This window comes from Cydia amplana, chromosome 5 (genome assembly GCF_948474715.1).
Source record: "Cydia amplana chromosome 5, ilCydAmpl1.1, whole genome shotgun sequence".
Classification (NCBI taxonomy): domain Eukaryota; kingdom Metazoa; phylum Arthropoda; class Insecta; order Lepidoptera; family Tortricidae; genus Cydia; species Cydia amplana.
The window spans coordinates 15378574-15395458 of NC_086073.1; the positions used below are offsets into that span (position 1 = coordinate 15378574).

General features: G+C 40.9%; 1 protein-coding gene across 1 annotated transcript; it reads right to left on the minus strand.

Moving 5' to 3' along the window:
- Window positions 1–4906: 4906 nt before the first annotated feature.
- LOC134648127 (integrin beta pat-3-like) lies at window positions 4907–16125 on the minus strand. The gene is made up of 8 exons (XM_063502598.1): window positions 15943–16125; window positions 15243–15640; window positions 14424–14928; window positions 14021–14346; window positions 13658–13768; window positions 13089–13314; window positions 12017–12410; window positions 4907–5161 (listed from the first exon to the last, which is right to left on the minus strand). The coding sequence occupies exons 1-8, from the start codon at window positions 16069–16071 to the stop codon at window positions 4941–4943; spliced, it is 2310 nt and encodes a 769-aa protein (XP_063358668.1). The 5' UTR covers window positions 16072–16125; the 3' UTR covers window positions 4907–4940.
- Between the last annotated feature and the right edge of the window lie 760 nt (window positions 16126–16885).

Below are 16885 nucleotides of genomic sequence, written 5' to 3' on the forward strand. Positions count from 1 at the left end.
GCAAATACCATTAGCAGGATTCGAATCCAGGACCGCCTACGCACCCTTGAAATATTTATACATATATTAAGAGCAAGTTTAAAAGAGACCCGATTCTGATTCAAATAATCGTACTCGACCCTATTCTAGTGTTGCACTAAAACCGGTTTTGAAACCAGATTTGTCCCAGTTTATGGGATCTTTGACAACCATCCCCACCCGTCGCTGTCAAGTCAAGCAAGGGGAACATGACAATGATAATAACTCGGAGTAATAATGATAATTCATCTTTAGAACCTACCTAGTGTACCTACATAACAATGAGTGAGAATCTAAAATTACGCTAAGATTGAATTACTTACAAACTAAGTACATTTTTGGGCTGCCTTCATACATAATATTTAAAACTTTCGCGTTTTGAACACATATTAACTCAATTAATTTTGTATTAAGCAGAAACGTCTGCGAACGATGCTATTAAGCTTCGAAATAAATTAAAAGTGGAAAAATTCACTGTCTTGGGTGGGACTTGAACCCACGACCACTGAATCACTAGTACAGTGCTCTTCCATCTGAGCTACTAAGACCGTACCCAATTCAGTGAATATTTCCACCATATATATGAGCCCACCCAAGACAGTGAATTTTTCCACTTTTAATTTATTTCGAAGCTTTACGATAGACCCGCCTATAAATGTGACTTAATATCTGGCTTCATACGTGTTAAATTTATCTATTTAAAAAATCTTAAGCATCTTTCTATACGTAGAGCTTTAATATAGTAGCCATAGTAGGCATGTAAAAATAAATTGTTTACATGGATCAACAAAAAAGTGAAATGAAAAAAGATAAATGCATGATTATTTAATCCCAATAAAGAGGTTTCAAACAGTTATTTATTAATACCTACTCTTATTAAACTTTATGCATAAATAGGTACATAAATAAACAATAGTTAGGTATTTATTTTATAAGGGGGCAAAGTTGTTGTTTAACCGCTCGTACTCTCGTGCTAATATTGATACCCGAGCAAGCGAAAGATTCCATAATTGGAATCTTGAGCGTTGTGAGGGTTTCAAAGCACGAGGGTTAAACAAAATTTGCCCCCTAGTGAAACACAAAATTTTTCACCACACCAACCCGAAGCAAATATTAAATGTAAAATATCAAACAAAATCAAACCAAATCAAATTCAAATGAATGTTATTAAATGTTTATCATCCAAAATCATCATTTAAAAGTCAATTCTACCAGCAAACATAAGAAAACAACTCAAAATTTGCATTTGATTACATGTGAATTACTGATAGCAAAGTTTTGCTATTCGTTTTTGAAGTGCAAAGTAAGCCTTTCCGAGCTGGTGTGGTGAAAAATTAATTACCTTCTCTAACTAAACTTAATACATAAACCTCCTTTAAACTTTACGTTTCTTTCATTAAACTTAAAGGGGCCCACTAATGGGCCAACAGTCCGCCGGACGATATCGGCCTGTCAGTTAGAACAAAAATTTGACAGTTCCGAACAACTGACAGGCCGATATTGTCCGGCGGACTGGTAATCAGTGGGCCCCTTAATAGGTTTAGCAATCCATAAAAGAGGTGTAGGTAGGTACCTACCTAATCCATAAAAGGGAAGTCAAATTTTCTACTACAGTGGGGTTGAGGAACGTTTCCTCGTTGATTCAGTGAAACACTGTTGCTTGATTGCGATTCAGAGTCCCCAGTGAGTCGGGGATGCTCCGAGTGAATTGCGATTCTCGTTTGTAGCTTAGGGAATGCTTAACCCTGTTAGCTATGCTTTGCGTGTGAGCCGTGTGCTCCGATAGTGGCATTGTTTCAGCCCGAATGTGTTCCACAGTAGTTGACGTAGCTTCGAGTCAGTCGTACTGCTTCACCGAGTGAGGTAGACTTAGAACAGCTCTTCCCTCATGTCACTGCTTTACTGCGTAGAAACGGACTCCCCACTTTGCGGAACACGCTCGCGTATTTATACAACAACGTTTGAAAACATCACTTGCGCGATGCAGAACATTGGTCTGTTTTAGGGCCTTTATGCACTTCAAAGTAATAAGATTTAACATTTTATGGTCCATATAAACATTTTGTATCGATCCCAAAAGCAAATAAGCGGAAATATAGCTGAATAGGAACTTTAATTTTTTTACTCACCCTTAGTGAGGGATAGCGCTATGCGCCTGTAGTTGGAATGATAGGGACGGCGTCAAATGTAATAAGAAGCCTGTCAACAGGCGCGCCATCCATTATTGATTATTGTAACTACATCGCTCGATGCTCGCTTTATGAAAAAATATAATATATTATTTTATTTCTTATTGAAGTTATTTGATTTGCTTTAGAATAACCTGATACTAATTTAATCTAAGATAAAATTGTGTGTGCAGATTAATAAGCGATAGGTATCAATTTCAACAAAAAATATTGAGTAACCAAATTAAGACTTACAAGTTTTGAGATGAACGGAAATGTAATTGTTAACTTCTTGTAATAAAATATTATAATATGAAGTACTGCGACTGCGACCCATTTTAAAAATAAAATCGATTACCATCTGAAATAATGCTCTTTGCAAATCAATTGTTAGAACTAAATGCTGTAATAATTTTGTCAGGCGTTAAACGATTCCACCACAAAGTCGTAGTTGTTAGGTTAGGTTAGGTTTGGTTGGTTAGTAGGTTGAATTACTTACTCATTTTTTTTCTAACTCAAGTTTCATTAATTATAATGTTATAGGTAACTTATACTTGGTATATACCAAGTATAAGTTACCTATAAAATTTCCTGATGTCGTGACTTCTTTGACGATTAATTAATTATACGTCATTATAGTACCTATGTCTGTCTACTAGGAACACTGTTATATGACTTAGAAGTGTTAGATATGCCGTTTAATGACTGGTTGGTAACAAGTTGGTCAGCTACGGATCGGTCGAAGACTTGGCTTAGCTGCATAAACCTGGCATAAACTAGTTCTCTATAGTCCCAGAACTTACCTACCTGCTGTACAAATTTCCTAATTAGGGTTCCGTAGCCAAATGGCAAAAAACGGAACCCTTATAGATTCATCATGTCTGTCTGTCTGTCTGTCCGTCTGTCCGTCTGTCTGTCCGTCCGTATGTCACAGCCACTTTTCTCCGAAACTATAAGAACTATACTGTTGAAACTTGGTAAGTAGATGTATTCTGTGAACCGCAGTAAGATTTTCACACAAAAATAGAAAAAAAAAAACAATAAATTTTTGGGGTTCCCCATACTTCGAACTGAAACTCAAAAATTTTTTTTTCATCAAACCCATACGTGTGGGGTATCTATGGATAGGTCTTCAAAAATGATATTGAGGTTTCTAATATCATTTTTTTCTAAACTGAATAGTTTGCGCGAGAGACACTTCCAAAGTGGTAAAATGTGTGTCCCCCCCCTGTAACTTCTAAAATAAGAGAATGATAAAACTAAAAAAAATATATGATATACATTACCATGTAAACTTCCACCGAAAATTGGTTTGAACGAGATCTAGTAAGTTTTTTTTTATACGTCATAAATCGCCTAAATACGGAACCCTTCATGGGCGAGTCCGACTCGCACTTGGCCGCTTTTTTTTTTCACATTTTTGGGCGGTTAATAAATCCCACAGATATAATCCTTTGGTTTTTAGGCCATTCAGGATTTATTCACTAATTTTATGATGAGGTAGGAATGTTATAATTTTATAAAACATGGGAGCTAAAATAAATAAACCTTCGTTTTATTTATTTTATTAAATGGAGTCATATAAAAAATATCAGATACTTAGGTACAAAAAATCCTTAACTAGAACCTAATGAACCTAAGGAACCTAACTGCAGATATTCTAATGAAACATAGGATATATAGGAGTAGCGCTACGCCATCCCTAAGTAGATTATAACCTAACTACCTACATACGGTACCTACCTTTTCTACAAACAATTTACGCGACTGCCACTCCATACTGTCATAGAGACTATATCTTTCGATGCGAGAGGTATAGTACAACTTGGTACAACATTGTACAGATGTAGTGCATAATTATATGCCATCGTATTTTCACGGAAACGCTCGAACTTGTCTTGCTATTTCAGTCAGTCTCGATACAAAAAGTACTGAGGTTGACTGAAGTAGCATGACAAATACGACCGTTTCCGATAAAATACGATGGAAAACAATTATGCACTACATCTGTAAGGACCTTCTATGATCTGAGGGCCTACCGCGAACCAAGTTCGACGTGTTGCCTCTCTGTCGCTCTTGTAAATTCGTACGTAAAGCAACACGACGAACGTGGTTTGCGGTAGGCCCACTGAGCACCCGTCGAACCGAGGTATGATGATAAGTTACCTGTTCACAATTTTATTTACCTATGAAATTCGAAAGACGTAGACATGATAATTGTGCCGTAGGTATAGTAAATTATTTTTGAAGCTTGTTCTCTTATGCTTGCTATCTTATTTATTCATTTGTTTTATTACAATCCTATTATCTGCTTTTGTTCTCGTAGGCGCCAACCAGTTTAATTACAAAATAAGTTAGAAGTACATTGCGTGTATATTGAATTTTTAACCTTATTCCTTGTTGAATGGGGTTAAATTGGTCTAAAAAGATAATATCATATTCAATCTTTTGTAAAGTCATATCCACCTTAGCCAGGACAGGGAAGTAGTCTGGTGCAAAATACAAAAAAGTTATGTTAGCCATTATTTAGTTAGTGTATTTTGTAGTCTATATTGTTTAAAGAAATAGAGTCGTTAATTTATACTAACATTCCAAGGCGGTTATAATCTGCTTTTACTATGAGGTAGGTAGTTATCTTAGTTTGTGGTTTGCCACTCAATGGTATTGTGTTCTTGAGACTCTGAGTAAACTAGCTCAGTTCAAAAGATTTACACTACAAGTTTGGTCGATTATTAAAACAAAGATCAAACTAAACTAGCGTAACACACGCGACAGTCTGTTAAACATGGGGTTCGTAAAGTTAGCCGTAGGCTCTTTATATATTTGGTTGATGTTCGCAGCGTCTCCGGACTCGTCGAGCAACTTGTTGAATCTCTTGTACTCCCTGGCGTCGTACATGTCCACCGCCACCTTCCAGATGACCGCGGTCAACAGGCCGATCAGAATTATGGCGCCAATGGCGCTGCCTATGGCGACTGAAATGAAACATGAAATATTAGGTATCTGAACAAGCATTTTAAACTAGTATGGAATATTGCTGCATTGCTGCCGACTATATAATTATGTAAATTATGTCAAAATCATTGTCCATACCTATACTAACGTTACTAAACTGATGATGGCTATCAATTTATATGGTTACCTACTGAAAATTCCCTCTAGGTTTATTATTACGTCATACATACAGAATTATTATTTGTTGGACCATAAATATCCAAACAAGGACAATAATGTCAATAATTGAAAGCAAATGCCTTGAAGTGGGCTTAAACAAAAGGTTGCTGTCTTTTTGGTTTGCTGGGAATGTTCTATCGGACAGACAGTACGCTTATCGTCAGGGCCGATCGACCACAGACTTGGTTAGGGAAGTGACACACTGCGCGCTACGCGCCCGCGAGGCGGGACATCACGTAGCTATCATATGCTGTGACCTCTCACGCGCCTTCGATACTGCCGACCACGGGCTTGTAGCAGACAAACTTGAGCACTACGGTATCCGTGGCCCTGCACTTAATCTTTTGCTTTCGTTTATGACCGGAAGGACCCAAGTGGTCGTCGGGGGAAGTGGCAGCGTCACATCATCGGAGCGTCAAAACCTATTGGGGGTCCCGCAGGGGTCCTGCCTCTCAAACACCCTCTTTAGCATCCTCCTCAACGACCTACCGCTGGCAATAAAAGGCGCGGATATCTACATGTACGCCGACGATGTCACGGCAGTTATAAGTACGCCTACGAAAAATGAACTGGGCGCTGCCGTAAACAGCATAGTACTGCAGCTTAACGAGTGGTTTAAAACAAACGGTTTGGCACTAAACAAAAACAAGACCTGCTTCATGATAATCAAATTAAACGGCCACCCCAGTGATAGCCTGCGCGTGTGTGCAGACGACTCCCCCATACAGCAAGTGTCCTGTACTCGCTTGCTCGGGTTCCACCTCGACAGTGCGTTTACATGGGAGCAGCACATAGATGAGGTGTGCAGCCGATTGGGCAGTGTTGGCCGAACGTTAATCCCAATTACCATTAAAAATTAACCATTGAAAAGGTTAATTCGAATTAACCATTAACCATTGAAGGAAAATTAATTGTCAATTCGCATTAACATCAATTTGCATTAATATTAATTTATTTCGAACCATTAAAAATTAAAAAGAATTAATGGTTAATGCTTCACAAACCATTAAAAATTAAATCAATTTTTAATGACAATTAAAAATATTATTGATAATTATCAATTAACAAAAATATATCGTAATTTTATAAAGGCGCCCGTAATTTTTATCTAGCTAGTGGACCTCAGGTTTGGTGCAACATAGAAACACGCCGTTTGGTCACCCGACTCGTCTTGATGAGCACTTGGGAGACCAGTACCCAAGATAGAGCTGATGCTGAACCCTGGGTGTACCTAGTGGAATTCAGGTTTGGTGCAACATACACATACGCCGTTTAGGCTATTCGACTCGTCACAATGAGCACTTGGGAGAGCAGTACCCAAGATGGAGCTGATGCTGAACCCTGGCTGTACCTAGTGGAACTCAGGTGTGGTGCAACATAGACACACGCCGTTTAGGCTATTCGACTCGTCACAATGAGCACTTGGGAGAGCAGTACCCAAGATGGAGCTGATGCTGAACCTTGGCTGTACCTAGTGGAACTCAGGTTTGGTGCAACATAGACAAACGCCGTTTTGGTCATCCGACTCGTCTTGGTGAGCACTTGGGAGAGCAGTACTCAAGATAGAGCTCATGCTGAACCCTGGCAGTACCTAATGGAACTCAGGTTTGGTGCAACATAGACAAACGCCGTTTTGGTCATCCGACTCGTCTTGATGAGCACTTGGAGAGCAGTACCCAAGGTAGAGCTGATGCTGAACCCTGGCAGTACCTAATGGAACTCAGGTTTGGTGCAACATAGACAAACGCCGTTTTGGTCATCCGACTCGTCTTGGTGAGCACTTAGGAGAGCAGTACCCAAGATAGAGCTGATGCTGAACCCTGGCTGTACCTAGTGGAACTCAGGTTTGGTGCAACATAGACACACGCCGTTTAGGCTATTCGACTCGTCACAATGAGCACTTGGGAGAGCAGTACCCAAGAGGGAGCTGATGCTGAACCTTGGCTGTACCTAGTGGAACTCAGGTTTGGTGCAACATAGACAATCGCCGTTTTTGTCATCCGACTCGTCTTGGTGAGCACTTGGGAGAGCAGTACCCAAGATAGAGATGATGCTGAACCCTGGCAGTACCTAATGGAACTCAGGTTTGGTGCAACATAGACAAACGCCGTTTTGGTCATCCGACTCGTCTTGATGAGAACTTGGAGAGCAGTACCTAAGATAGAGCTAATGCTGAACCCTGGCAGTACCTAGTGGAACTCAGGTTTGGTGCAACATAGACACACGCCGTTTTGGTCATCCGACTCGTCTTGATGAGCACTTGGGAGAGCAGTACCCAAGATAGAGCTGATGCTGAACCCTGGCAGTACCTAATGGAACTCAGGTTTGGTGCAACATAGACAAACGCCGTTTTGGTCATCCGACTCGTCTTGATGAGCACTTGGGAGAGCAGTACCCATGTTAGAGCTGATGCTGAACCCTGGCTGTACTTAGTGGAACTCAGGTTTGGTGCAACATAGACACACGCCGTTTTGGTCATCCGACTCGTCTTGATGAGCACTTGGGAGAGCAGTACCCAAGATAGAGCTGATGCTGAACCCTGGCTGTACCTAGTGGAACTCAGGTTTGGTGCAACATAGACAAACGCCGTTTTGGTCATCCGACTCGTCTTGATGAGAACTTGGAGAGCAGTACCTAAGATAGAGCTAATGCTGAACCCTGGCAGTACCTAGTGGAACTCAGGTTTGGTGCAACATAGACACACGCCGTTTTGGTCATCCGACTCGTCTTGATGAGCACTTGGGAGAGCAGTACCCAAGATAGAGCTGATGCTGAACCCTGGCAGTACCTAATGGAACTCAGGTTTGGTGCAACATAGACAAACGCCGTTTTGGTCATCCGACTCGTCTTGATGAGCACTTGGGAGAGCAGTGCCCAAGATAGAGCTGATGCTAAACCCCGGCAGTACCTAATGGAACTCAGGTCTGGTGCAACATAGACAAACGCCGTTTTAGTCATCCGACTCGTCTTGATGAGCACTTGGGAGAGCAGTACCCAAGATAGAGCTGATGCTGAACCCTGGCAGTACCTAGTGGAACTCAGGTTTGGTGCAACATAGACACACGCCGTTTTGGTCATCCTACTCGTCTTGATGAGCACTTGGGAGAGCAGTACCCAAGATAGAGCTGATGCTGAACCCTGGCAGTACCTAATGGACCTCAGGTTTGGTGCAACATAGACAAACGCCGTTTTGGTCATCCGACTCGTCTTGATGAGCACTTGGGAGAGCAGTACCCAAGATAGAGCTGATGCTGAACCCTGGCTATACCTAGTGGAACTCAGGTTTGGTGCAACATAGGCTCACGCTATTTAGGTCATCCGTCACATCTTGAACCTGCAGGTACTGCCAGGGTTCAGCATCAGCTCTATCTTGGGTACTGCTCTCCCAAGTGCTCGTCAAGATGTGACGGATGACCAAAACTGCGCTTGTCTATGTTGCACCAAACCTGAGTTCCATTAGGTACTGCCAGGGTTCAGCATCAGCTCTATCTTGGGTACTGCTCTCCGAAGTGCTCATCAAGACGAGTAGGATGACCAAAACGGCGTGTGTCTATGTTGCATCAAACCTGAGTTCCACTAGGTACTGCCAGGGTTCAGCATCAGCTCTATCTTGGGTACTGCTCTCCCAAGTGCTCATCAAGACGAGTCGGATGACTAAAACGGCGTTTGTCTATGTTGCACCAGACCTGAGTTCCATTAGGTACTGCCAGGGTTTAGCATCAGCTCTATCTTGGGCACTGCTTTCCCAAGTGCTCATCAAGACGAGTCGGATGACCAAAACGGCGTTTGTCTATGTTGCACCAAACCTGAGTTCCATTAGGTACTGCCAGGGTTCAGCATCAGCTCTATCTTGGGTACTGCTCTCCCAAGTGCTCATCAAGACGAGTCGGATGACCAAAACGGCGTGTGTCTATGTTGCACCAAACCTGAGTTCCACTAGGTACTACCAGGGTTCAGCATCAGCTCTATCTTGGGTACTGCTCTCCCAAGTGCTCATCACGACGAGTCGGATGACCAAAACGGCGTTTGTCTATGTTGCACCAAACCTGAGTTCCATTAGGTACTGCCAGGGTTCAGCATCAGCTCTATCTTGGGTACTGCTCTCCCAAGTGCTCATCAAGACGAGTCGGATGACCAAACCGGCGTTTGTCTATGTTGCACCAAACCTGAGTTCCATTAGGTACTGCCAGGGTTCAGCATCAGCTCTATCTTGGGTACTGGTCTCCCAAGTGCTCATCAAGACGAGTCGGATGACCAAAACGGCGTTTGTCTATGTTGCACCAAACCTGAGTTCCATTAGGTACTGCCAGGGTTCAGCATCAGCTCTATCTTGGGTACTGCTCTCCCAAGTGCTCATCAAGACGAGTCGGATGACCAAACCGGCGTTTGTCTATGTTGCACCAAACCTGAGTTCCATTAGGTACTGCCAGGGTTCAGCATCAGCTCTATCTTGGGTACTGCTCTCCCAAGTGCTCATCAAGACGAGTCGGATGACTAAAACGGCGTTTGTCTATGTTGCACCAAACCTGAGTTCCATTAGGTACTGCCAGGGTTCAGCATCAGCTCTATCTTGGGTACTGCTCTCCCAAGCGCTCATCAAGACGAGTCGGATGACCAAAACGGCGTGTGTCTATGTTGCACCAAACCTGAGTTCCACTAGGTACAGCCAGGGTTCAGCATCAGCTCTATCTTGGGTACTGCTCTCCCAAGTGCTCATCAAGACGAGTCGGATGACCAAACCGGCGTTTGTCTATGTTGCACCAAACCTGAGTTCCATTAGGTACTGCCAGGGTTCAGCATCAGCTCTATCTTGGGTACTGCTCTCCCAAGTGCTCATCAAGACGAGTCGGATGACCATAACGGCGTTTGTCTATGTTGCACCAAACCTGAGTTCCATTAGGTACTGCCAGGGTTCAGCATCAGCTCTATCTTGGGTACTGCTCTCCCAAGTGCTCATCAAGACGAGTCGGATGACCAAACCGGCGTTTGTCTATGTTGCACCAAACCTGAGTTCCATTAGGTACTGCCAGGGTTCAGCATCAGCTCTATCTTGGGTACTGCTCTCCCAAGTGCTCATCAAGACGAATCGGATGACCAAAACGGCGTTTGTCTATGTTGCACCAAACCTGAGTTCCATTAGGTACTGCCAGGGTTCAGCATCAGCTCTATCTTGGGTACTGCTCTCCCAAGTGCTCATCAAGACGAGTCGGATGACCAAAACGGCGTTTGTCTATGTTGCACCAAACCTGAGTTCCATTAGGTACTGCCAGGGTTCAGCATCAGCTCCATCTTGGGTACTGCTCTCCCAAGTGCTCATTGTGACGAGTCGAATAGCCTAAACGGCGTGTGTCTATGTTGCACCAAACCTGAGTTCCAGTAGGTACCTACTGCCAGGTTTCAGGGTCATTTTGTTGTCTCATTTTAAAATATCACGACCTGATAATTCACTGAAGCTTGTATTCATATGCTTATTTTTAATTTTAATACCTAGCTCCAAGTTTCTAAGCAATAGTAACATTAATTATTAGTTTATGAAAAAATTGATTTAATTGCATTAAACGTTAATTTAGATTGACAGTCAATGTAATTAAACGTCTCAAAATTCAATTCTAATTAACTTAATTTAAATTGATGCGTAATGCAATTGACTAATTGCGGATTTAATGGGTAATGGAAATGATTAATTGTTAATTAGAATTACACAATACGGCCAACACTGCGATTGGGTAAGGCATGTTTCGCACTGCGCCGCCTGGCACAAACAGCCGGCCGGGCCGCGGTGCGGGAATGCTACTTTGCAACGGTCCACTCGTTACTAACATACGGTACGGAGCTGTGGGCCCGAGCTGCTGATTGGTACCGCGTTTTCTCCCTCCAGAAGCTAGCACTCCGCGGTATGGCCGGCAAGCCTAACGACGCCCCTGCCCGCGATCTCTTTATAGATTTTAAAATCATGCCCCTACCCTGTATACTTATACAACAGGTATCTGTGTTCACATACGTCAATCGAGAGCTATTCAAATGCAGAGGTACAAATCCCAAATACCCCCTACGTAGCAATAAATACGCAGATAGATTGGTAGCAGAGCGTCACAGACTAGCGAAGTCGGCGAAATCGGACTATTGTCTCGGACCATCAGTATTTAACCGCCTCCCGGAATGCGTCAGAAATGCAACTTCCACCGCCGGTTTTAAATCTAGATTAAACAAGTGGCTCCTTACGAATATGTTTTATGACTATAATGAATTTTTTGACATACCACTTAGCTTATAATATAATGATAAATTATTAATTTCAATGAAACACACATAAACAACAATGAATCTTAAATATGTATATAGTAAAACGAATGTAATTTAATTATATAAATGTATAGGTACGTAATGAATTTCCAAATTGTGAATTTGTCTGTAAAAAATCCTAACTTACCATGTTTGTGTATGTATAGGTGAAAAATAGACTTAACTAAACAGACTTGTAACCATTGTTACCAATAAAATTTCATTTTCATTTCATTTTCATTTTGAAATGTCGATAATGTTAAAATGGTGGAAAACAATATTATATATCATTTCTAAAAATACATTAGGTATTTATCATTAATAATATGAATTAGCAATTAATATTTTTGAAATACTAATAAAATATTTCTTACTCCACATATTGGCACGGTCGGGTTCCTCCAACTCCTTTTGAATGATAATGTGCATATTTGCATCCTTTCTATAATATCTATGCTTGAAAATAATAGATTTTCCATCATCTCGGAGTATTGTGCAGCGTTTTGCTAGATGATACTTCGGTGTATTGATTTCTGTTTTATTTACGAAAAAAACGTAGGTGTTCTTTGACTGAAACTTTTCGTCGCACGCTTCTTTCGTTGTCTCGTTCGTGTACACGCATAGTACGTATTTCTCTAGCTCTTTGCACCTGTTTCCGTCGCAGTCGTGACAGTTTTCGCAGAAGGCACCGTGATAGAGGTTGCCTTTGGAATCTAGTCTAGTACAATTACATTCACCACATTGGCATATGCCGTTTCCGGAGCAAACCTGAAAATTATGAGTTATCGTAATACTAGTCGTATCGTATCATATCGTAGTGCGTAAAGAGAAGAGTCGTGGAATGTATGCTGGGGCCCAAATGGCCCAATACATTCCACGACTCTTCTCTTTCCGAACAGAGTCTAATGTCGGGTTTTCACTAGGTACTTAAGTACTTATAAAAAAAACTTCTTTTGTTGCGTCAGATGTATAACTAGGTATCTGAGCCTTAACAAATTGATGCAAACTCAGCGTAACAAATAAACCGACAAATAATAAGGAAAATCATAAACTTAAATAATATATATGAGTAAAGACGTAATCCGTCAAGTGGTTTCTTTCCTTCCCCCCACCTTTGTGTCCTGATTTTCAGTTTTCCATTAACGAAAAACGGTTGAAAGAAAAAGCGATACCTATATTATCCATTTCATTTGATAGATTTCATCATTTATTTCATAAGGGTTTGATATTTAAGGGTTCATTTATTTCATAAATCAGAATGAAACTAAACTCAGAACAATAATGAGAAAAGTGTTTCACACAAATAAGCTCAACAAAATTTAGCAACAAAGACCCGTGCGGAAAGAGAAGAGTCGTGAAATGTATGGGGCCCAATACATTCCACGACTCTTCTCTTTCCGCACAGACTATATCAAACTTGTACCTAACCTAACCATTGTGACTTACTTTTTCAGAATAAGGGGCACGACAGTCGTCGTCTTTGAGGGGGCACTGGCACGCGTCGCCCTCGTAGTCCTTGGAACACTCGCATTTCTCCTTGATGCACTTGCCTTTGCCGGAGCAAATGAGCCGAAGGTCGCTGCCCTTCGTCGGGGCACCCTTGAGGCACGCTCTTTCGTCGTACTCACAGAAATCACCAGAGTAGAATTGATTGCAGGTGCATTTGCCGCAGCTGAAAACAGAACAAAATATGCTGAGAGTACGTAGGTACTACATAATGTTTTTTGGCTAGGTATAAAAAAATTGTTTCATTCGATTTTGTTCCAAATGTAATCGTAAATTTGCCGTACGTAATAAAAACAAATGGTTCAGAACACAATACTTGCACGAGAATCGGTTGAGAATTGTACCCAGAGAACATCCGGACATACGAAAGCGTTTTGCCCAAGTTAAAACGGAAACCTTCGCTGACGCTTTGGTCAATTAGTTAAATATTGGATTAAGTTAGCAAGCGTCTAGAGTATTCCTTTCATTATTTGTTAATTAGTAAGCCAACATAATTATTATGAACTTACCTACATGAACCTCTATCAATACCACTACATAAGACCGTGTCCTCAGGATGTGCTTTGCATTTGTCTAAATGCATCGTAGAACTTCCAATGCAGTCGCACGTGTCCCCAAAACTGTGAAGTTATGTACGATGAGTTGTATTATTTTGTTTTTTTTTTTTTTTTTTTTGACATGGGCCTCCATATTGTCGAATATCTTTAAATTGATTACTAACTATTAACAAAATACTTTACCGCTTATACCTAGTAAGCGGCATAAATAAAGATAGATAAACATAGAAAGATCTAAACATTGAAAAAATGCAATACTTCCATTGAGTCACTTCGGCAGGCTCGGCCTTCTAATGTGGAAACAAATTTACGTACCGGTTAGGATTACATTCGCAAATCCCACATACTAAACTACCGCTACTGTGGCACTTTATCGCGTTCGGTTTTGGTTTTTTCTCGCAATCGCATTCACATAAAGTTTTAATAGTAATCTTTACAGTCTCGGCCAGGCCATCTGGCTTAATCGTGATTGTATTATTTTCTTCCCTTTTCAGGCAAGAATCGGCAGTGACTGTGACTTGGATCTGGGTATCACTGGCATGCGCCACTTGGCAGGTATCTTGGACTGTACAATCCGGTGTCAATGTGACTAGAACATTGTCTGGTCTTGAAACATCCATTTTAACGTTGCCTAGTTTCCTCTGTAAAATAAACAATCATTAATAACAAGAGAAGGTAGTAACAAACTCAATTAAACTGTATGCATACGATTACTTACCGTATATACGTCAGCAATTGTTTTAGTTATATTGGAATTTTCTTTTAACTCAATTACTTCTGCTCCTATATCAAGTCGGTCTGCTAAAGCCTTGTATTCGGGTATAACACGGTTCTTAACGTTGAAAATAACAATAATATTTTCACGTTTGGCAATTTTTCGTATCTGGTTAACCGTGGGGTAGTCTTGTTCTAATTCTAGAGTGTAAGCACCATCTTTGTTGAGATGGCACTCCATGTCGTTGAGTTTAGCCGCTCCAACTATTTTTCCATCACCGGCGCTATGGTATGTGGCATCGGTGCACAATACTATGATTTTCCTTGAATTTTTTCTCCAACCGATTTCATCTTTACAGGCCATCACTTGCATCAGCGCATCGAGGCCAGCTTCGGGGGCCTCATAGTTAGCTCCGGTCCTAACATTATTAAGAACTTTCTCGAATCTGTCTCTCTGTGTAGTGAGATTGAGATGATGTTTGAAAGCATAAGCGTAGTGGATGTTAGGGCTGAAAAAAAGTATTCCGTATTTTTATGTTTTACGTTGAAATCGCAGACTTTAAAATAAATGTTGACCCTTCTTTGAATCATATTAATTACGTCACTTGGTCCTTATAAGAAAGGTATATAACTGTGCTAATGATCGGTAGGTAGGTAACTTTACAAATACGTACTCGTATAGACCATTCATATGATTGTAAAAGTTAGGTACCTACACTTGAATAATTCAGTTATGGTTCAACACATAGAGGAAATACCTACCTACTATTTTAATTTTACAATTGTAAATGATTTAGCGGTGCTAATATATACATATACTTACTCTGCAAAGGGCAAAGCCGGCTTCTCTATAAATGTGCCGGCTCCTAATCTCACGTTATTTGTAAATTGATTTAATCTTTTATAGATTTGTTCTCCCTGCTTTCTTAGCAATTGTATAGTATTTCTCATTGTATATGAAGCATCCATGAGATAATATACGTCTAATGGATAATCCTTTGCGGGTTTGTAATTGATCGTGAATTTTTCTGTCTGTCCAGGTCGAATGGATATTTTAAGTTCCTGAGGGGCCAGCTGAACCACCTTTGTTGGGTCTGGCGTGATACGGTCATTCCTCAAAATCTCTTTGGGTTTGTTAGGTATCGGGTTGTCCACTTTTTCACTACACCAGGAGGGGTTTATCGTGTTGTTTGATTGGCATCTTGGTCCAATATGATCTGCCTGAAATTTTATAAACGGTAATAGTCAACATAATATATTAGGCGTTTCACTGCAACCACACAGAAGCGCGCCACATTACGTTCGGAAATACGGGCAGGACACTTCATTCCACAGTTTAGCTGTGCGAGGCATGAGCATCAGGAAGTTTCTGGAGCACAGTTGAGGACTGCCAACTATCTAAGTTAATTAGTATTGTGTATGGCGTGGTAGGTAATATTGACGAAGTTAAGGTAATATAGAAAGACTACACAATTTTCTTCAATTAACATACCCGAGCCTTATTAAGAGTTATATCTACTTACGGCAGGACACCACGCGCAGTCAACTGATTCACCTATACATTGCGCACAAGTTTTACCATCACACTTCGCCGCTTCACAACTCACGCCGGATACTAATATCGCCAATGTTATTTTAATTATAACAGACATGGCAAATTAATGATAATTACTGAAGAATTAGAAACATGACCGAGTTCGGGTAATTACAAATCGATTGTGTCTCTGTTGGGAGGATAATTTGTTACATTTATAACCAAGTATTTGTATACATCAGACATCGGTGACATCAGCGCATTAGGGTCATTTTCCTGCACCTACTCTATAACTGTAAGTAGGTATGGCTTCATCAACCCATTTGGTTTTATTCGATTATATCCGAAGTCCAAATCTTAACCAGTAGCCTTACCACGAGCTTGACATTGACACTGACCTGATACTGCTATATTCGCTAGCCTGTGCGTAACTTACTTTCTATGCATCTCGCTCGTACTGGCACATCATTTATTTTATTTTATTATTTGTATGCCTTTTCCATATCTCGGGCCATGGGGTCATGCGTGGGGTCGAAGCCAACAGCGCAGAGGCCCTTTAAGACAATTTAATCTAAAAGGAAGGGATACACATGGCGGATACCATCTCCGAGCGCACAATATGATACTCGTACATCCGGAGATGGTCTCCGCCAGGTGCAAAGATATGCAAGTTGAATGGACTGGATAATGGGCTATGGGAGGAGACTATAGCGGACACTTGCCGTGAAAAATTTAACCTAGGAATTAATGCGTCTGGTGTAAGTTAAGATTAGGAAAAAATGCGAATGGAAAAATCATGTTAGGAATTAATGCGTCTGGTGTAAATTAAGAATAGGTAAAAATTCGAATAGAAATTATGCTACAGGTAAATTATGATTTTGGGAAAATGATCTAACCAGTCTAGTCATAACGTATCATAATCAGGTCAATTA